The 21,481-nt window shown below is 45.6% G+C and overlaps 1 protein-coding gene across 1 annotated transcript in view; it reads right to left on the reverse strand.

Annotated features, from left to right (window-relative positions):
* The window catches only part of PREP (prolyl endopeptidase), an 89,532-nt gene that overhangs the window by 51,663 nt on the left and 16,388 nt on the right, over nucleotides 1–21,481 (reverse strand). Inside the window, exons 3-6 of the mRNA XM_080937653.1 lie at nucleotides 12,671–12,804; nucleotides 11,063–11,193; nucleotides 8,239–8,448; nucleotides 5,070–5,191 (exon numbers count right to left, since the gene is read on the reverse strand). Of these exons, the coding sequence (XP_080793779.1) occupies nucleotides 5,070–5,191; nucleotides 8,239–8,448; nucleotides 11,063–11,193; nucleotides 12,671–12,804 (597 nt within the window). The remainder of the gene's footprint in view (nucleotides 1–5,069; nucleotides 5,192–8,238; nucleotides 8,449–11,062; nucleotides 11,194–12,670; nucleotides 12,805–21,481) is intronic.

Here is a 21,481-nt window from a genome sequence, read left to right on the forward strand (position 1 = left end):
GAAAAAGCTCTGGAAAACATAGATCCCAGAATGCTTTGGGGAAAATATGTCTCCAATTCTGAAGGAGGAGTCAGACTTCTAAAATCAGTCGCTTAAGACCTCCCTTCCTTACGACTGCTTACGCTAGTGTAGATATGGGGTCCCGTCACCAGAGAGCTGCCCAGTGTGTACCCAGGCTGTATGCAACGCCCTCATTCTCAGTATACGTCTCAGGACTAGCAGATGCTACCCTCTAGGAATAAAACACACACCTCTTTCTGTGCTGGAGCAGAGAACTAACTGTAAGTGTAAAGGTGCAGAGAAAGCAGTGACACCCGAGACTGGAGGCTAACAGAGGCAGAGAAACGGAGTTCAACAGCTTGAAGAGCTCGTCATGTTCCTCTGAGGCAATCCTTACCTGATTTACTGGACCCTTTCACAACGGCTTTGAATCATAACATCCCTTTGACACTGAGTCTGTTTCCAACACTCAATTAAAGAAAAGTGTCAAATGCCAAACTCCATGCACATGATGAGTTTTCAGATAGGATTCATATAGGATTCATGGAAGGCAGAAGAGGCCGTGTCAGGCATACAAGCAGCCAAGCATACACGTGTGTATGGCCAACCTACATATCTGTAATATGCAGTCATGTGCCAGACTGGCCAGCATTTCCAGATGGCCCAATGATGCAGCTGAGTGAAACCCGAATCTATCCAAACACCATTTGATATGCTGCCTGGTAAATTAGAATCAGATACAACAGAACATCCTGAGCAAAAACCAAACCAAGAAAATAACCATATTTTCAATATTCAAAGTAACACAGCTCTTGATGAGGGATAGGCACTTAGGTCTCTAACCCATCTACCCTTTGCCTTCTGGTACACAAGTTTGGTTATTCAAGAATCCCACTTGTTCTTCTTCCTCCCTCACTGAGTGATACAGGAGTCAGGGGAGGAAAGTAACCAACCAGCTCTCCAAGAGCAATCAATATAGGCTGATCATCTCTAGTTCAAAAACCCAAAATCTGAGCTGGCAAGATGGCTCAGTAGGTAGATGTGCTGGGACGCAAGCCTACCAAGCTAAGTTTGGTCCCGTGAACCCATAATGGGAGGCACAAACTAACTCCTGGTGCTGCTCTCTGACCCCCACACATGCACTGTGGCAAACGTATGTTGGACATATGACATATACATATGACACCACAGGTAGAAAAATTTTACACCAGAGGCTCAAGTGACAGTTTGCAGTTGTCAAAATACAGGCCCTTTTTTAAAAAAAAAAAATGTTTATCAATGCATGTGTTAGGAAACATGACTGTCAAGTGGGGTCCTATGATGGTTCATCCTGGCTGCCAACTTGACGTACGTGGGAAAGGGAACTCCAACTGAAGAACTGGCTCGATCAGACTGGCTTGGGAGCAATCTGTGGGGCATTTTCTTGATTGCTAATTGATGAGCCCCTCCTACTGTGGGTGGTGAGGCTGAGGGGGTCTGCCCAAGGTCCTGCCCTAACTTCCTTTGCTAACTGACTCTAACCAAGGAGTTGAATTACTTTCCTTCCCCAAGCTGTTTGAGGCTTGGGGTTTATTACAGCGGTAGGAAAACAAACTAGATTAGGTGCTGACGAAATGGTGCAATGCTTTATTAAATGTACATAAACAGTACAAGATCTGAAGGGAGTCAGCCCCAGTGGTTCAGCAAGGGGGATACCACCTAATCCTCTACAGAATGGCATCGCCACATCAGCTGCTTTGTAAGGACCAGCTTGGCCTTCTTGCTTGCCCATTGGTTTCTGAGGTCTTCTGTCTTCCCAGGATTGCTGCAGAGACTTCCCCTGTAGTATTCAGCATGGTGACTGAGACGTCATACAGAGCGCTGGACAGAAAAGCCATCAAGGGTCTCACCCAGCTACGCACCTTGGGCTACATTAACAACCAGCCTGGTAAGATATGCCGGTGGGTGCAAAGGGTAGCAAGAATGCTATGGGGTAACCAACTATTTCTGACAGGAGGAAACACGTACCTCATAAACTAAAGAACCAACACTTGGGGAACTCATGGGACCCTCATGGGAAGCTACAACGGTTACTTTGGTAAATGGACATCGTCGAACTGACCTGGGTCCCTTTGTAAACCCACAGATCAGTGCAGCGCTCCAACCTCACAGTTTTTATTTGTTTTTGTGCAGTAGACTTGATCAAAGCCCAAAGTATAAGTTCAGTGGCTGAGTGCTGAGCCACTCCCTCCCTAAGGCTCAGAAGAAGGGTGGCTAGAGCAGATGATGGAGTCAGTAGAGAACTGGACCAAAATGGCGTCCTTTGAGTGTAACAGAACCGCTGCACCCATGAACTCAGCAGCACAGGAGCGAGCTGCCACCCCCATCTAAGAAACTACAGACAACTGACAGCTTCCAAAAGAGGGAAGCTCATTCTTCTGTCGGGGGTATCCCCCAGAATGTTGACCACACTCAGATGGACGGTAGGTGAACATCTACAATCATATGGGTAGCATAAATCTGAAATCAGTGAGCTCTCTAAAATAAACAAACAAGCAAACAAAAAACAACGAAGAGGCCATGTAGTTGGGAGGGGGTAGAACGGTGGGGGAAAGATATGGAAGCCATTAAGCAGGTAAATACGACCAAAATATATTATATGCGATGTATAAGATTCTCAGAATTAATAACAAAATTATTTTATTCAAACTTTCTTCATTCAATATTTTGATCATATTTTCTCCCCAGATCCTTCCCCCATGTCATCAATCAACAGCTTCATGTTCTCTCTCTCTCTCTCTCTCCCCCCTCCCTCTCCCCTCCCTCCCCCCCTTTCAGGAGAGAGAGAAATGGAGACAGAAAGACTGTAGAAACCCGAGACGGTAGGCGATGGAACATACGAACTCACAGACTGTGAACAGGACAAAGGTGACACCAAACACAAATAATCCTAACACAAACAAGGGGAGTGGACAAAAATCCAACTAAGATGATACCTGCAATTGATACTTTCTGGGAAAGGGAAAACCAGCTCTCCCTTTTGGGGCATCCATCACTAGGTGTCTTGAATACTGTTAAGTTGCTATGAAGAGACACTATTTACAAAAGACAGCATTTAACCGGCAGCTTGCCTACAGCTTCAAAAGGTGAGTCCATAACCAATAATATCAGGGAGACCAAAGGCAGGGAGGCCGGCAGGCAGGCACTGGAGCAGCAGCTGAGAGCTTACATCAGAGCCAAAAGTATGGCCAAGAAAAGCTGGGCCTGATGTGGGCTGTTGAACCCTCAAAGCCCTCCCCTAGTGACACACCTCTTCCAACAAGGCCACACCTCCTCATCCTTCCCAAACAGTTCCACTAACTGGGGGCCAGACATTTAAATATATGAGCCTATGGTAGCCTCCAGACCAACACAAAACAAGACTCCATGATTTGTGTGTGTGTGAATTTCTCACGTGAATCTATGTGCAACATCTATCATTGTATATCCAAGTATCCATTTTTAAATTACTAGAGATCAAAAGCTAATGTATGAAAACAGCTATGGCTATATGAAATACATATTAAGATTTAGAATTAAAGAAACAAAAAACTTCAAAGAATAAGGTATGACAGAGTTAAGTCCCCCGTATAGGACTATCTGAGTTCTCACATTGAGGATTTCCACAATCTTTAGTCTGCAGCACCCTCTGCTGGGAAGTCTGACTTTTTGGAAATTTTTGTTTATGTTTTGGTTCACAAATGACTTCAAAATAAGCAAGTCTTTGGTAGGGGTGGCCCATCTAACGTAAAACACAACAATCTCTCCCCTCCACCCTGACCCTTCATCCACATTAAGTAGCTGACCTCTTTCTGTGACAGCTGTCCTGTGCTTAGACCCCAGAGGCCCAAGACAAAATTTCCTCAGGTACTGCAGTGTGCCGCACAGAAGGGACTGTGACCAGGACGTGCGTGGCCTGAGGCCCTTGGAAGGCAGGTGAGAGGACAGCCTGGGGGATAAAATGGTCCCCAGATGTGACTTCCTCTGGGCCAGGAGGAACTGGGGAAAGATCCCTGCTGAAAGGTATGAAGGTGTGAACCTCACAGAAATACCTGGAGAAGAAAGAGAGGCCTGGCAGGGAGGATGCCAAGGTTAGCAGGACAACGGTAAAGAAGCCCTGAGAACCAAGGTACCCTGCTACGGACGGATGGCACAGGGAAGCACACCACAGCTGAGCAGCCAAGGCAAACCAAGCCAGCAAATGGCTCTGGACGAGCCACGCCCACCCCCTTTCTCTAATCCTTCACAGCTACTGAGGCAATGGGAGGCTCAACCTTCCAGACCTCACCTGACACCCCAATGAGCCAGAGTGGGAAAAACTGCACAGAAACTGCCGACTCCTGGTCTAGAGAAAGAACAACTTACACTACTACCCGTGAAGACACAGGGACAAGACGCTGTCACTTTTCTTGTTGTATCCCTCCAACCAGACTCAGAAATAAGAATTTAAAATTTAAATTAATTAAATTAAATTCCTTTCCTGCCAAAGTCCTACAGCTTCTCAGAAAAGAGTGCCTCAGTTTGCTAACGGGTCTCTGGTGGATTGTTACCCACAGTGGGATGTGACATCCCAACCTCAATTTAAAAAAACACACAGCAAGTTCCCCTTCCCTGAACAACAAATATTCCTTAGTGCACATACAGAAACTTGGATCTCACTGTGAGGGAACCTGTTCACCTTCACAGCCGACTCTCAGACAGAAAACAACATGGCCAGAGTATTTCAAGAGCACAGCACATTGGCAATTATTGTTAAGACCCACCCCCAACGAGTGTATGACTCCTTATAAAGTGGGAAAATGCCTAGTGAGAAACCATGGCACGGGTGAAGTACAGAGAGAGAGGCTCGGTCTCTCCCTTTCTCCTGAGGGCAAAGGGAAACATTCTAGAACACCGGTACCAATCTCTGGGAAATTCACCATCTTCCTTCTCAACAATCCATTTGAATAGCAGTATTTGAAGACTTCACTCTAGTACTTGTGGAATCCCCCTATTAGAAATATTTACACAAGCATCCATGAGACTTGTCTTAGAGGACAGGCATACGATACCTCGGCTCCTCCCATCCATTTAGGCTCATCAGGGAACTCGGCACACAGGATATCTTCTGACTGATCCGTCCCCAAGACATGGTAGCAGAGCTTTTGGTGGAGATTGGTGGATGTCTCTGTGCCTAAAGAACAGAACACACTTTGCTGAAAAGCAGCTGGCAACCTTAAGGGAACCGACCCCCATCAGACATGCTGAGAACATTCGGATGTTAAGTGCAGGATACAACATGAAAAGACACCAAGTCAGACATGTTCCTGAACACCAGCAAACAGGGAGAGGAATTAAGTTACCATTAGCAGCCTACAAAGTGAAAAAATTCACTATAAATCTAACAAAGTACTACAAGGTCTACAAGGAAAGTTATCAGCATCCCAGAGAAATAAAATAATAAATGGAGACACCCCTTGCTCATGGAAGGAAGGTTCAGGGCTACCAACGCGTTAGCGCCTCTCAACATGACCTCAGCCATAATGCCAGGATCCCAGTCTCTTAATCTGTAGACAGGGACTGCCCTGGTGGTGTTAGTTTTTTGTCGATCTGACACAGTCTGGAGTTACCTGGGGAAAGGAACCTCAACTGTCTAGTTGCCTACAGACGATCCGATGAAGGCATTTCTTGATTGATGATTGATGTGGGAGGGCCCAGACTACTGTGGATGGTACCACTCCTGGATAGGAGGGTGGCCCTGGGTGTAGAAGAAAGCAAACTGAACAAGCATGGAGCAAGCTTGTCAGCAGCATTCCTCCATGGTTTCTGCCTTAGTTTACTGCCTTGAGAAGCTGCCCTGACTTCCCTCAGTGATGAAGTTTTACCTGGAAGTGTAAGACAGAATCAACACTTTTCTCCCCAAATGCTTTTGGTCACCAATAGAAACAAAAATACTCAGAGCAATGGGCAACACTAAAGGTGAAGAGGTGGAGGACTGACCCCGTCTAACTTCTGTTCCCGCAGGGACAGCGGTGTCCGCCTGTCATCCTGACACTGGGGAGCCAAGGCAACCGCAACCAACCTAAACTTTAGCCAGCTCTACAGGACAAGACTTTGCTTTAAAATAAAAGTTAGAGCTACAGGAGGAAGGTGTGAAGTGGGGCAGTGGAATACCCTTGTATGAAGAAAGCTCGTACAGAAAGGAAAGGGCACTAATGGGGGAAGAGATTTGCTGGAGGGGAGGAAAGGGCACCAGGGAGGAAGGGAGAAGGAAGGGGGTGGGGAAGCGAGCAAGAGCTAAGCAGAGTAACAAATGTGCATGAAGGTTCCATGTGACACCGTGACCCTGAATTATGATCTGAAAAAGTAACAATTAGGAAAAAGAAGAAAATGCTACAGGACTCAAAGTGTGGCACACACAAGCAAAACACACAGGCAAACAGTTTAGCAACAGGATTGCAAGCCCAGAAATATACCCAATAAATACAGTCCGTTGATCTTTAACAAAGGAGGAGATACAATGTGGTAACTACCCTTTAACAAGAGGTATAGAAAAAAAAACCACAGCATATCTGGATGTAAACTTTACATTCCTCACAAAAATTAACTCAAAGAAGATCACAGACCAAGATGTAAAACACTAACCTATAAATGACAGTGCAGACAAAATCTAAGTGGCTCTTGGAGTAGGTGTCACGTTTTTAGATGTAACAATAGGGGTCACTCACTCATAAACTCACCCAACAAAATTAAAAACGTATACTTGGCCAAAGATCTTTCCTGGAAGAGCGAAAAGTCAGACCAGGACAAAACCTTTGCAAAATCCCAATATAACAGAGGGAGGGCTGTTAGCCAAAGCACTGGTAAGGCCCAACAGTAAGAAAACTGGAATCCGATCAGACAGACAGTAAACAGGCTGGTCACTGGAGCTACCAGAACTGCTGAGGGCATCTCAACCGGAGAGCATCGCAGACACCGTGCCAGCCAGGAACCCTCACGTCTCTGCTGCTGGGAACGCGGAGGGCCCCAGGTGATAAAGGACAGTTCTAGGGGGTCCATCGCCCTCAGATCTGGCAATAGTGATGCCTGGACTTCATCACGAAAAGGCTCACAAATGTCCACCGTGATCGCAATTTAGTGCATGGCCGCTAAAACAAGGAAAGCTTCCTTGAGCTGTGGAAGGGATGAGTGTGACAAACCATGAAATGCTCTCCCTTGTTAAAAAGAAGGGAGCCCCAGAATATCTAACATAGAAGCGGATCTGAAGAGGCTCTACCTGCCGACCGCCATCTACCAGTTAGGGTAACACAGTGAGACCCTGTCTGAAAACGAGGAAAAAGATAGGATCAGGGTTGCCAGGCACTAGGGAAGGGAGGAGAAACTTCCAAGGCACGGAAAGTAACTGCCATGACACGGCAATGGTGACACATCATGGCTGAGTCCAAGAGCACAGAATGTACGACTTCACGAGTGAGCCTGATGTAGTCCACGGACTCAGGTGACAACGGGCACTGCCGATTAGCTCATTTTAAATTATTAGCTATTCCTCCCTCTGGTGAGGACACCAAGGATATATACATACGTATCTTTATTAATTCTTCTGTGAATTCTTTAATATTTATTACTTTTAATTGTTCTAAATTAGTTTTTAACTATTTATCTTTAAAATTATTTAAATTGTTTTTTAAATGCTGGGCATTAGCTCCTTATCACCGTCGAGCAGTTCACATCGACCAGCGATCCTGAAGACGATCATGAGACTAAACTTCGTTTTCTCACTGTGAAAATGTACCAAGCCATTGGGATAATAGGTGACACACGGAAAAACGCGAGAAGCTCGTTATGGTGCGTTAGAACACTCGGGTTCTTAGGGACGCTGGTGGGAAGCGCAATAAAAACTGCTCATGCCAATCACAGAGGCCTCCACACCGCACCAAGAAGTCAGTAAGACGACAGTTGGGAGACACTGGCCTTCCTAAACCAGTCACAACACTAACCAACCTGCGGCCTTGGGGTCGCCACCGGCCACCCGTGCTGCCCGGGGTCACAGCCGAACAAAATGCTGCGCATGTTATGAGGTCATTAAGTTTTGTAATTTGACAGATGGGTGGACAGATAGCACTTGTGTTTCAGAGTGAAGAGGTTAGACCCGTCCGGTGCCGTGAGCTGTGTCCACCAATCCAGCTTCCCTCTTAGTTACGAGGTTGGAAGGATGAAACCGGGCTTCGCTGCAGCACTCACCATCGCTCTTCCCGTCCTGCTGCGGGTACGAGTTGTAGAACATCCCCTTCCCATCATGCGTCCAGGCCATACAGGTGAACTTGACTCTCTCCAGCACGTCCGGAAGCTCTTTGGCACCGTCGACCTTCATGAACTTGATTGTCACCCAGTCTGAGCCGCTGGCGCTCAGACCATAGGCAAAGTATTCACCATCTTCGCTGAAGGCATAACCTACGGGGCACAGGAAACGGTCACGTGACCTACGGTCGACAGCCACACTGTCAAAGCTGTCTGCCACAACATGGGGGCCAAATGAGGCAAGGAGGAAATAGGAAGCTGACAGTGAGCGAACCCCAGCTCAGCAAAGTTGAAGGAATTGCCGTTAAGGTAACATAACCCTTAATCCCCTTTGGTCATGCCTTCTTGATAAAAGGAAGCTTTGGATTACATGTCCATTAAGAGCTTCTGTTCTGAAAGTTTTATAACTCAGTGTAGCTCAGTTAAAAGCAGAGCTCATCTGGGACATACGGCATGTTTTATTTACACTCTAAAGTGAGTAAGTATAGCACGGGGAAAGCTGCTTTTATAGAAATGACTGGATTGTGGTACGTGGCACATAATAGAATGAAATTATAGCCATCAAATAGTTTTTGGGATGGACTCCAAAGCGTTTGAGATCACTCTTCACAGCTTCATTTTCAGAGCATTACAGACATTCAAAGACTACTAGCCACACCATGACATCACAGGCCCATCTAAATACAACCTCGGGGCTGGCAAGGGAGGTCTATCACGAGCACATTTTAAAAGAAGCAGAAAGCAACCTGTCCGTGGAGTGCCCTGGGGGCCTAACAACTCCCCCATCCCCTGAAGTGTCTCGTAAAACAGCCATGTCTGACGTTAGCTTTTGTAGTTAGGGGAGCATGCTATCCCAGTAGAATGAGACTTAGATACCAGTGATTTCCTGGGACGCCAGGAAATTTTATTATTTATTGAGGATCTTAAATTTGTAGAAGCTCAATAATTACCATGAAACTTCAATCAGTAGAAAATTAAAGTTTACTAACATACTTACTCATCACTTGTAAGTCCTACATAATTATATATATGTGTATGTGTATATATTATATATGTGTGTATATATATTATATATATGTGTGTGTATATTATATATATATGTGTGTATATTATATATGTGTGTGTATAATATATGTGTGTATATATATTATGTGTGTGTATATATTATATATGCGTGTGTGTATATATATTATATGTGTATATATATATTATATATGCATGTGTGTATATATTATATGTGTGTGTATATATATATTATATATGTGTATATATATTATATATGTGTGTATATATATATATATTATATGTGTATGTATATATATTATATATGTGTATGTGTATATATATTATATATGTGTATATATATTATATATGTGTATATATATTATATATGTGTATATATATATTTTATGTGTATGTATATATATTATATATGTGTATGTGTATATATATTATATATGTGTGTGTATATATATATATATATATGATGCAGAGTAAGAGTCTGAACAGGAAAGAATAGTCACCTTTTAAGAATAGTCACTGAAGCGTTTGGATTATTTCTATATAAATTAAAAGTTTCAGGGATGAGATATACATTACTTTGACTAAAAACATATATAAGGAACCACATGCCAGGTCTCATGCCTAATTCCCCTGTGCGGCTATTATCGCCATGTTTGAGCAACCACCTAAAAATCACTGCACTGCATCACTGGGGGAAGATTAGGACGCAGCCCTCCTGGGTGGGTTGAAAGACAGATTATCAGTGAAAACCATATGGACTATTATATGGGATACATTACCACCACAGAACTATAGTATTAAATTCATTTTCAATCACAGGTTCAGATTCATGGAAATACTAATATCGTCTTATCAAGACAGGTGGAAGCGCACTTCCAATACATACCATCATTTATACGCTAAGCCTACTTGGGGTTGAGGAGATCACTAAGTAACAGAGGCATAGCTAGAAATGCCTGCATAAAGGCCTTTCTACAGATCCAATGAGATGGGGTCCTGTGACTCCCCTATGGAACAACAAACACCACTGTTCAATTTCACAGTTCTAGAGAACCAAAGCACTGTGCTTGAGCATACAACAGCAGAATACACAGGAGACGCTGAGCCTTCATTCGGATCAGCTGGTGTGTTAGGCAGCAATGTAACTGCGTAACTACTAGACCATAAACCTTGAGAGTAACTTATGTCCTCCTTACATAGAACCAATCGAGGCTTATCTTTGCTATGGCCTATGGAGATTACACTGGGAGCAGGCTTAATGTAGGCATGGAGCATCTGCAGGCAATACGCACTTGGACTCCGGTTGTGCAACAGCATCTTCAGGATCAGGGTACCAAGTGGATTTGATTCCATGAGATTGCTTTTGATTCTAACAGATCGTCAATTGCCACACTCAGATCACATGCCTACTTTATAGCTGGAAGATTCTTTGCAGTGCCTAAGTTTCTTGCAAGAGGGTTTAAGTGTTTCCAGTCAGGTTAGAGGTTATAGGGAACAGTAAGGAAACTTCAACATCCCAGAAGTTAATTTGGGTCTGGTGTGACTTACTCTCCAGCCCTGCTTCATGCCATGAGAGAGAGATGGACGTGACAATTCCCGTGGTCTAAATATGTGTACAAAGTCAGCTTTCCTAATACCATGTGTGTATCTGTCCTCCAATATGGTCCACACCCTAGGAATCTCTACTTCAGAGCTCCAAGTGGCGCTGCAAGGGCTGCCGGGGGTCTGGTAGCACAGCACCTACCTCGGAGTGCTACTGTGCCATCATCCGACAGAGTGTTGGGGTCCAGGAACACTCTGGCTTCCCCCTCTAAGGAGTCTTGCACATACAATACACGCTGGTTCTGCAAACCTGTATTGTAAAAATAAAAATACCTGGGGACAGAAATTCCCTGTATTTAGCTGTGGCATTTTCTATTTGTGAGAAGAATCAAACACATGTAGGAGCAAATGTCACAAGACCACACCCAGGAAGAAACAGCTGCTATGAAGCTGAGACAGTCAGAGGGAGGAGAGTGGAGGCCCCCAGCTTCCAGCAGTAAAAACCTGAACTGCCTTTGGTATGCAAATAGCTTGTTGTAGTTTGGTTTGTGAGGTAGAGACAGACCAATAGGCTAAAAATAACACTGGCAGTTAAATAGAGCAGTGACTATTTCTTCTAAATGAGGAAAGAAGGCAGATTTTCTACTGTAAAATTCTGGTCTGCTTCCGTACAGAGACGGGTTCACTGTACTCTCCACACGGCCAGGCTCAGGACTGTGAGGGCAGGTGCCAGGCAGGCTGTAGCCCGCAGAGGGTAGCCCTGTGAGATGGAGGAGGATCTAAGGAAATCCAAGGAAAATGTGTGAGCACAGCCAGAGACTTTTCTTTTAAAGAACAATAGAGTATGTTCAAGTGGGTGCCAGAAACAGATGAACAGGAGGGATAAATTCACAGGCTCCGCTTTGCAGCCCATTCTTGGATAGGAAAAAAAAAAGCTCCTATAATAAAATACTACAAGTACTGCAAGCCAGAGTTAATATTAGGTGGAAACAAATCTTCACTGTTATTTACGAATCACAGGCTCACCAAGTAACTTCGGGTAATAAAAATTTACCATAATCCAGTTTCACAGGCTGCGTCATTGCCAGGTTTCTTAACTGCTTTTTTTATGACTGTGGTAAGTATTGAGCGGGACAAAACTTATTCTCATGTTCAACACAACAATAAGCTGGCCGGTTCAAACCTCTGAGACGTCTCACTCTGCTCCAGGCTGGCCTAGAACTGAAAGACCACTGGCTTCTGCCTCCCAAGTGCTGGGAGAAAAGGCGTGCACCACCACACCTGCTTGTACTTGGAATTTTAAGCATCCAGGGCAGCTGTAGAGATGGCTCAGTGAGTGTAATGTTTACTGCATAAAGTCCTGAGCCGGAATCCCCAACACTGACACAAAAGCGAGGCACCAGTACCGTCCTGTCTTATCCCCGGCTCTGGTAAGCTCCAGGTTCTGAGAGAGAGCCTGTCTCAAAAATCAGGGTAGAAGGAAAGTTGTGGCTCGAACCTTCCATCCCTCGGGAGGCAGAAGCAGGTGGATCTCTGAGTTCGAGGCCAGCCTGGGCTACAGAATGAGTTCCAGGACAGTCAGAGCTATGTAGAAAGACCTTGTCTCAGTGGGGGTGTGGGGGGAGAGAAAGAAGTGATAGAGGAAGAAACATAGTATCAACCACTGGCATATGTACTCTCTCTCTCTCTCTCTCTCTCTCTCTCTCTCTCTCTCTCTCTCGTGCGCACACACTCATGCACGCGCGCACACACACTTTTAAGGAAGACATCACACTGGAGAGGAAGGCAGGAAGACACGTAGCCCGCGTACCGCTTTCCTTTCTTGAAGTGGCAGCTGTACTTGGGGTAGTCGTACAGCTCGGTCATCCTCTCCTTGTATAAGCCCCTGATTGGACATTGCTCAAGAAATGGCACTGTAATCTTGTTCTGTGCCTCCACAAAAGCCTGCAGAGAATTAAAAGGGACAAAAGGCAAGTCAAATACAGAACTCCACACGTAAAACGTTATTCTTCAGCATGACTCAGCAGAAAGAACTCCACACGTAAAACGTTATTCTTCAGCATGACTCAGCAGAAAGAACTCCACACGTAAAACATTATTCTTCAGCATGACTCAGCAGAAAGAACTCCACACGTAAAACGTTATTCTTCAGCATGACTCAGCAGAAGCACAGTTTTGGAAATGAGTGGATAGTTTTTACCTGTAACTCCAACAGTCAGGAGGCTGAGGCAGGAGGACCACAGTGATTTCAAAGGCTGTGTGTGTGTGTGTGTGTGTGTGTGTGTGTGTGTGTGTGTGTGTGTGAGAGAGAGAGAGAGAGAGAGAATGTATTTGTGAGTGTGTGTGTGTGAATGTATTTGTGTGTGTGTGTGTGTGTGTGTCCTATGCTGTATCAGTATTTCTAGACTAGCATGGGATACAAAAGAAGACCCTATTTCAAAACTAAAAACAAAAAAATAATAACTATTACATGGCACCAACTAAATCTAATACTTGACCTGTCTTATATCACTAGAGTCTGCCTCATCTTTTGAGATTATTTGTGTGTGTGTGTGTGTGTATGTGTGTGTGTGTGTATGTGTGTGTGGTGTGTATGGTGTGTATGTGTGTGTGTGTGTGTGTATGTGGTGTGTATGTGTGTGTGTATATGGTGTGTATGTGTGTGTGGTGTGTATGGTGTGTATGTGTGTGTGTGTGTATGGTGTGTATGTGTGTGTGTATGTGTGTGTGTGTGTGTGTGTGTGGTGTGTATGTGTGTGTGTATATGGTGTGTATGTGTGTGTGGTGTGTATGGTGTGTATGGTGTATATGTGTGTATATGTGGTGTGTATGTGTGTGTGTATATGGTGTGTATGTGTGTGTGTATGGTGTGTATGGTGTGTATGTGTGTGTGTGTGTATATGGTGTGTATGTGTGTGTGTATGTGTGTGTGTGTGTGTGTGTGGTGCGTATGTGTGTGTGTATATGGTATGTATGTGTGTGTGGTGTGTATGGTGTGTATGTGTGTGTGTGTGTGTATGGTGTGTATGGTGTGTATGTGTGTGTGGTGTGTATGGTGTGTATGTGTGTGTGGTGTGTATGGTGTGTATGGGTGTGTATGTGTGTGTGTGTGTGTGTGTGTGTGTATATTCATCCCACAGCACCGTGTGGATGTCAGGAGACAATGTGTAGAAGATGTTTCTCTCCTTCCATCCCGTGGGTCCCAAGGATGGACTCGGGTCATCAGGTTTACCTCACCTGTCTCTGCAGCCCAAGAAGACTCTCCCATGAGGCCACTTTCACATAAAGCTGCACCTTGATGCAGTTTGCAAGGCTATTCCACATTACACAGCTAGGGAGCAGGTCTGGCTCTGAATCTACAGTCTCACCCAACACACGGTACCACACACTCAGTCATATCCTACCAATAATATATTCATAAAGCCCCAAGGGTCCAGCTTCAAGCCATGGGTCAAGTGTAGGAGAAACACTTAGGTATTATTTCAATGACTTCCCTTTCTCATATTACCTGAAACCAACCACTATGTCCACCCCAGCTAAGAACGCCACTAAAATGTGTAACTGAACTACTTGGACATTTAGAAAAATCCAAGTGGCTGGGACTAAGAATGTCAACCATCTTTTTGTAACTTATCTTTATTTTGTAAACATTTGTTTTTTGCCTACGTGTATGTCTGTATGAAGGTGTCAGATCTTGGGAGTTTGAGAAAGGTGTAAGCTAGAAAATGAACCCTGATCCTCTAGAAAAGCATTCAGTGCTCTTAACCACTGAGCCATCTCTCCAGCCCCACATCATGATTTATAAGAAAAGGAAGAGACCATAGGAAGTCAGGAGAAGGACCTCATTCTTGCAGCCAGTTGTGTTCTGTAATGCAGAGTTACAGGTTTTAGCTACATAAACGCTGGTTGTACAGAATGCTGGGTTTCACTGTGACTTCTTCATACACACATATGCTGCACTTTGATCTAGTCACTGAGCACCCTCTCCTCCTCTAGTGAGGTGGTTTACAACAATGTACAAATCTTGCCCGAATAGTTCATGTGTGCCTGTTAGAAATGAGGCAAGTGTAGCTGTACGGACACCACACTCAGTGGGTCTGTCTCATCAGACGTCTACAAATAGATAAGCAGCCAGGGGAGGCCAGGAAGTAACCAAGCCCATGACATACGGGACAGCACAACCCAGCATCACCTCCAGTCTACTATGGGTGCCACTCAAGCTGTCAGGGCCCATCTAGGCCGCTATTTTAAGCAGACAGATAATCCTGAGTCCTCCTCTGGGAACCACAGACTCATGCTTGGAGGAAATAGTGCCAAACTCATTAATGTTTACAACTTTAAAAGAGAAGAATGCTGAAAATGGATGTAGCAGTTAGCATGGTTTATGCAGTTCAAGAAACATGATTCAAGCAGGTAATAAAACAGGAGTTCCTTGAAATATGTCTCTCAGCTGCTTACTGCCACAAATGCCATTGAGTCCCATCAAACTCTGCTCAGCTCTGGGCCACAGAATCAGACACTACTTCAGAGAGGCCTGGCTTTTGCCCTGCTCTGGTTTTGGAAGACCCTTGAGCTAAGAGGTATCTATGTGTATATGTACATGTGTGTATACATATTCATACATATAGATAAGTATTGTGCTATGTGTGTGTGGATACACATACTACAGTCCATGTGTTGTGTAACAGTTTCACCCTGCGGGGAATCTCTTTAAACAGGAAGGTAAGCAGCCAAACAAACAAACAAAAAAAAAAACTTCAGGAAGTCCCTGAAAATGACAGGTCCTCCCTGCCAGAGGAAGCAGAGACAAGCCACAAAAGCATCTCAGAGGAATCCAGCTGCCAAAACTTAAGACAAGCCGGGCAATGGAAGCATACACCTTTACTTCCAGCACTCCGGAAGCAGAGGCATGCAGATCTTTACAGAGCTAATTCCAGGACAGCCATCGCTACTCACAGAGAAACTCTCTCAACACCTGAAGATAAGCTGAGCTACAAAACTCTGACCAGACAAGGACCAGCTGCCTGGGAAGCAGCAGAAACCAGCCAAGCTACTTGGGAGAGGCTTAGATCACTGAGGCACTTGGAAAGGACGGACACTCCAGCCTGCGGAACCGTGTGCAGCGTGCTCCAGGTTCCCAGGCTTGTGAGCTGGCACCTGTGCCGGGGTGGGCTTTGGTGATGCAGCTGTGTTTGAGACATTCCTGCTTCCATGACATCAATGAAATGAACTTGGGTGGTTTCCATACTCGGGTCTGTCTTGAGTTTCCTATCTAGAGTGTAGAGCTTGTAGAGGCCAGAGGTCAACACTGGGTGTCTTCCTCAATTACTCTCCGTCTCATTTTTCTGAGACAGGGTCTCTCACTGAACTTGGAGCTAGTCAATTCAGCTAGACTAGCCAGCAAGCCCCAGAGGTTCCTTCTGCGCTTGCCTCCCCAGCGCTGGGGTTCCTGGCTTTTTTATATAGGTGCTGGATACCTGAACTCATGGTTATGTGGCAAGACTACCTATCACTCTAGTTAAAGGGGTGGAGGCAGAGGGCTAGGTGAACATGGCTCACTGGTAGACCCTGGGTTTGATCCCCAGTACTTCAAGAAAAGAAAAAAGAGAAAGAGAAGAGGTGTGGGGAAGGAAGGAAGGGAAGGAGGGAGGGAGGGAAGAAGGAAGGAAGAAGGAAGGGAGGAAGGAAAAGAAGGAGTGAACTGGAGACGGGGAGAGAGCCACAGGGCTGTTATGGCCAGAATATTTACTGTATGGCCTGTACAGTTTGCAGATTCCATCCGGCCCCACCGAGTGTGGAGGCAGAAACTGGTTGCAATCCACACAGTAGCAGCAGTTTAGACATCAGAGTGTATCCAAGAGCATGACCTAATTTTATTTTGGAAGAGAACATGAAGCTTGCTTCAAAGATGAGGAGACAGTCTGTGGTGTTAACGCCGCCTGGCGAAGTCCAGCATCGAGTTGACTCATCAGTCAACTATATTATAATATATAATATGTATATTACAATACAATTGACTACATTAGCAATGCACTTGGGGCTGAGATTGCTTTATATTAACAACAAAAACAGTGGCATACTGTCGATGCAGAGATGGGAGACAAGAGAGAGGCTATGAAATTGTCTGCCATCCATGTGTCTTTCTACAGGGTCTAGCATGTACGAGCACACGTCTTGCCATTGTGAAGGTATAGGTCATGTGACCAAGGCAAACTTTTTGCCACCAGAGGGTACACATTTTATTGGGGACAGATACAAAGCAAACCCTAGAGTTGTACAGTCTTCTGCTCCAAGAACACAAGAGGCCACTCACAAAGCGAGGCTGCTGTCAAAGGAGCAGCTACAGATCTGCTGGCTACTAGCCGGCTCAGTCTACATAAGACAAGGGCTGTAACTGAAAATGTAGAAAGCCTTACCATTCTGTGACACTGCTGTGACATCCTTGTCACATACTGTAACACAACTAACCCTGGTTTGGAAATGTACAAACAAGACAATTGTCACAGAACTCAAAGACACAGAAAAGGCATTTAATGAATCAGGTGGCCAGGCATGGAAGGTGGTCCTGGGGAAGGAGAGAAATGTCCTCAGTGGGGGTCCGAGAGCTGGAGAGAGGCCAGGCAAGGTAGGGCAGAGGTGTAGGCAAAGCCAACAACAGGTCTTGGCAACAGCAGAGCTTGTCAGGTACAAGGGAGAGGAAAGTCACCGTGCTGAGAATAAGCAGGAGAGAAGGCACCAACTGTGTCTGCAGGACCTGGTGCCTGGGAAGCAAATGGCCACGGTTCAGCCTTTCACCCGAGAGCAAGATACCAGTGGGTGAGGACACAGGAAGTGTGGCTACCATTTTTAAAGATCACCCTACTTTGGTAGAGAACACGCCATGGCAAAGGTGGAGAAAGAGCTACTCGGGCAACCCAGGCAGTGGTCCAGGTTAGACACGAAGCCAAGTGGAACAGCTTGACTCTGAGGAGCAAAAGCAGGCGAAGCCTGGGGGTGGACGCAGAGAATGAATACGTTTCACGTTAGTCTGCAGTGTTGACGGCAATTTTCTAGAGGGTCTTGCTGCGAGAGTCTAAGAAAGAGAACCTCGGTGGGGTTCCCAGCAAGCTGAGGATCCTGGCTGGTGCCCGGCCTCCACCAGGGCTGCTCCATTCCACACATCCCACTGTCAGGCTGCATTCTGGCCTCAGAGGGCCGAGAGCTGTAGCTGCCTGACAGACTGCTGGGCTCAGTGCTTTAGAAAGGCAGAACTGTGTATCTCTCTGCTTCTCTGACCTGCTCCACACCCTCTGTCATAACAACCACAGCAGATGCACCCCACTGCGAACACACTCTGGATCGCCCCACACAGAAGTGTCATGCAATGGTCAAGCTTGGCAAGAATCATGCCACAGGGATGTTTAAATAAGTCCTGTCTTGTCACCTGTTACATTTGTCACAAAGGTCCGTCTGTTAATTTAAATAGAGCGGTGTTTAAAAACCCAAGTCTTTCAAGACAAACACTGAGATGCGAAACCAGACAGTGAAATCAAAACATTTTAACCAAATGTTAAAAGCTGCCGAGCTCCTCACCAGACCCCTCTTCACGATAGGGAAAACCCTTTCATGGGGCAGTAGTGAGTGTTCTGCAAAGGCTTCCCTGAGATGTCCTTTTCTCACAAGTACACATACCATGTGGTACATATATAACAGTTCTGGCTTGTTAATCTAAAGATAACAAATTTGGGGGAAGAGAGGCCGGGATAAGGATATGGAAAGGAAAACAGGAATTCTACAGAGGCCATAGGGAAGACTCAGCTGGGTGAGGGGACTTCACACTCTGAGCCTCTCAAGGAGCTTTCCCACCACAGTAAAACGGAACAAGTTAAAGTCCGTGAGACACGGCACATACAGGTGACCCTCTGAACCCTAATCTGCAGACGAATACAGTAAACACACGTTTTTACTCAAAGCCAGGACAGCCTCCTCGATTCTTACTTGCTTTGTTATTAGAATATTTAAAAACCTCACAGAGAGGCTGGGGGCAGTGGCACACCTGAAATGACAGTCAGAGGCAGGCATCACCTGTTCAGGGCTTGCCTGAGCTACACAATGAGACCCTATGGCAGAGCTCTGTGAGAGGAGGGAGGAGGGAGAGAGGAACAAGGGGAGTTTGAGTTGCACATAGTAGTTGAGTTCTAGAGCCCTGCCTCACACACTATGGCTACAGTTAATACCACACCAGCTCGTACAGTCTCGTTTGTGGTAGAGCCTGTGATACCATTCTTAACATACGTGAAGAACACAAACATGGCTTCCTGGGTGAGAGCAGCTGTGTTTGGGATGCTGACAATTGTACAGCCATCCATGCCTTCAGAGGAGGGTTTGAAGCCGTCCACGGACACACTGCATTGTCACACACAACAATCAAGACTGAGGCAGAGCCAGGCAGAGAAACGCTTCTCCATCTCACACAGACAGAATCTAAAGAGGTTACTCTTCAGTGACAGGGAGTAAAATGTACATTATCTGGGGTCAGAGGTCAGAGTGGCAGGCAGTGGGTGGTACCGGGGAAATACTGGTCACAGGACACCAAAGTGAGGAGGAGACCAGATACAATGACAATTCTGTATACCTGGAAACAGCTTAAAGCAGATTTTAAGTGTTCTGACCACAAAGATAGTAAGTATGTGAGGTCATGTGTTCCATGGCTTGATGAGGACATCTCACAATGTTTAAACATAAGAAAATAGAATGAAAACTAAACGCAGCTGATTTTCACTTGTCAACCAGAGACACACATATACTTAGGGAGCAGATGCAGATCCAATTACTGATTGCCTTATGAATACACATGTATTCTGCCTTTCTAAGACGGCGTATAAATAAAAACACAGCTCACTAAAATAAGACATACTCACGTTCTATGGTCCTTATATCAATGAATAAATATGATGCCCACAGTGACTCAGTAACTAAATGTCTGCACAGAGCATGAGATGCAAAAGAGAGAGCTGAATGAGGGACAGGACATGCTACGAAGAGTAAGAGAAGGACAGGCCACCTCCAGGGCAGCGGGCCAGGTGGTGCATTGTGGCCTGCAAGCTGTCCAGTGACCAGGCAGTAAGGGTCAGGTCCTGCACATAAGGATTAGCCCTGCCTTTTTCAAATACCACCACCAAGTAAGAAGAATGTTTCTACAGGGCCACAGACCCGGCTGTGTATAAACCTGGCCCTCCACACTCTCACCTGGACTAATCAAAAGAATCTGGAGAAAACAACTGCATATATGTAGACTTTCCCTTCTTCCCTTGTCCTCAGTCCATAAACAAAACGACAAATATTTACAAAGTTTGTTTTAGGTCTTGTTAGTAAGCTGAGGACCCTGGGAGCCTGAGCATCTGAAGACTCTGGTATTCAAGGAAGGTCTAGGACTCAATTCCCTGCACAGACTCAGAGATGAGAATAATGAGCAAGTGCCTCAGCTTCTGGAGGAAGTGGCTGATGTCCAGTGGAGTCTGGCAGGAAACTAAAGCCCAGCCTGAGGAAGCCAGTGGGGATGCATGCTTGAATCCCCTCTTCTTTTGCAGAGCCCAACAGCTCCTGTCCCAGACACTCAGATAAAAACAGGCCAGGGTGGCACAGCTCCCTCCCAAGGCCAGAGGACTCAGGACCTGGGGTGGGGGTGTGGGGTGGTCACAGAGGCTGCAAGCAGAGCAAGCCAAACACTGAACCATATCTGCTCTTCAGGAAACACATTAGAAACTGAAGCTAGATGAACAGAATGCTGCGCTTTCTGAGACAGCTTGAGAAGCCCGGTTTTGAAAGCATCTTCTGCTTTCTGTCCTGGCTGAACACTAAGAAAAGCAAGCAGCGCATCAGACAGCACGGGGGCCTCCACCCCTGAGAGGCCAAGCTTGTTCAGCTCTAACAGGGACTACTGCACCTCAAGTGCATTAGGTGCCTTTCCCCTCTGGGACCACAGGCCTCTCATCCCTGAAATAGCTGATTGAAGCCAGGCCCCAAAGCCTTAGACCTGCTAGTGTTGTAACTCCAGGATAGACCCCTGTCTCCTCTCCAGAGCCACTTGCTCTCAGACTTGGAAGGCCCATGGTCAGTCAGCAGGCCAAGTGGGGCCTCATAGGAGCCTAGTCAGCTCTCCCTCTCATGTTCTGCTTGTCCCTAAATGAGTGTATCAGACTACTTTCTCACTGGATTAACTACTGTCAATTGTGTGGGGGGGGGCAAGAAGCCCTTGTTTGACTATAGAGTCAGGCATCACCGGTGGTACTGTTCATTGCCTATTCAAAGCTAAAATTTTCATTTCATTTGGTTCTGAGTCTCTACTGACCAAAAGTCTGGTAATAAAATATAAAATTCAACTCTAAATATCTAACTATTACAAAAATGAAGCAGAAGACACATCCTCTCTTGAATAATTAATGTATCACTAGGCAAATCTAAAATACAGTAAGTGTATTGGAAAGTCAAGGCATGGAGCAGGAAAGGTGGCTCAGTGGGGTCTGCTGTGGAAGCAGGTCCCTGGGCTGGTCTCTGCTGCAGACTGAGTAAGGGACCGTCTCAAAAGATGCGGTGGAGAGCTTCCACATTCCCATGTATACAACCTGCATGGTAGCATCTG

This window comes from Micromys minutus (genome assembly GCF_963924665.1).
Source record: "Micromys minutus genome assembly, chromosome: 25".
NCBI classification, from domain to species: Eukaryota; Metazoa; Chordata; class Mammalia; order Rodentia; family Muridae; genus Micromys; species Micromys minutus.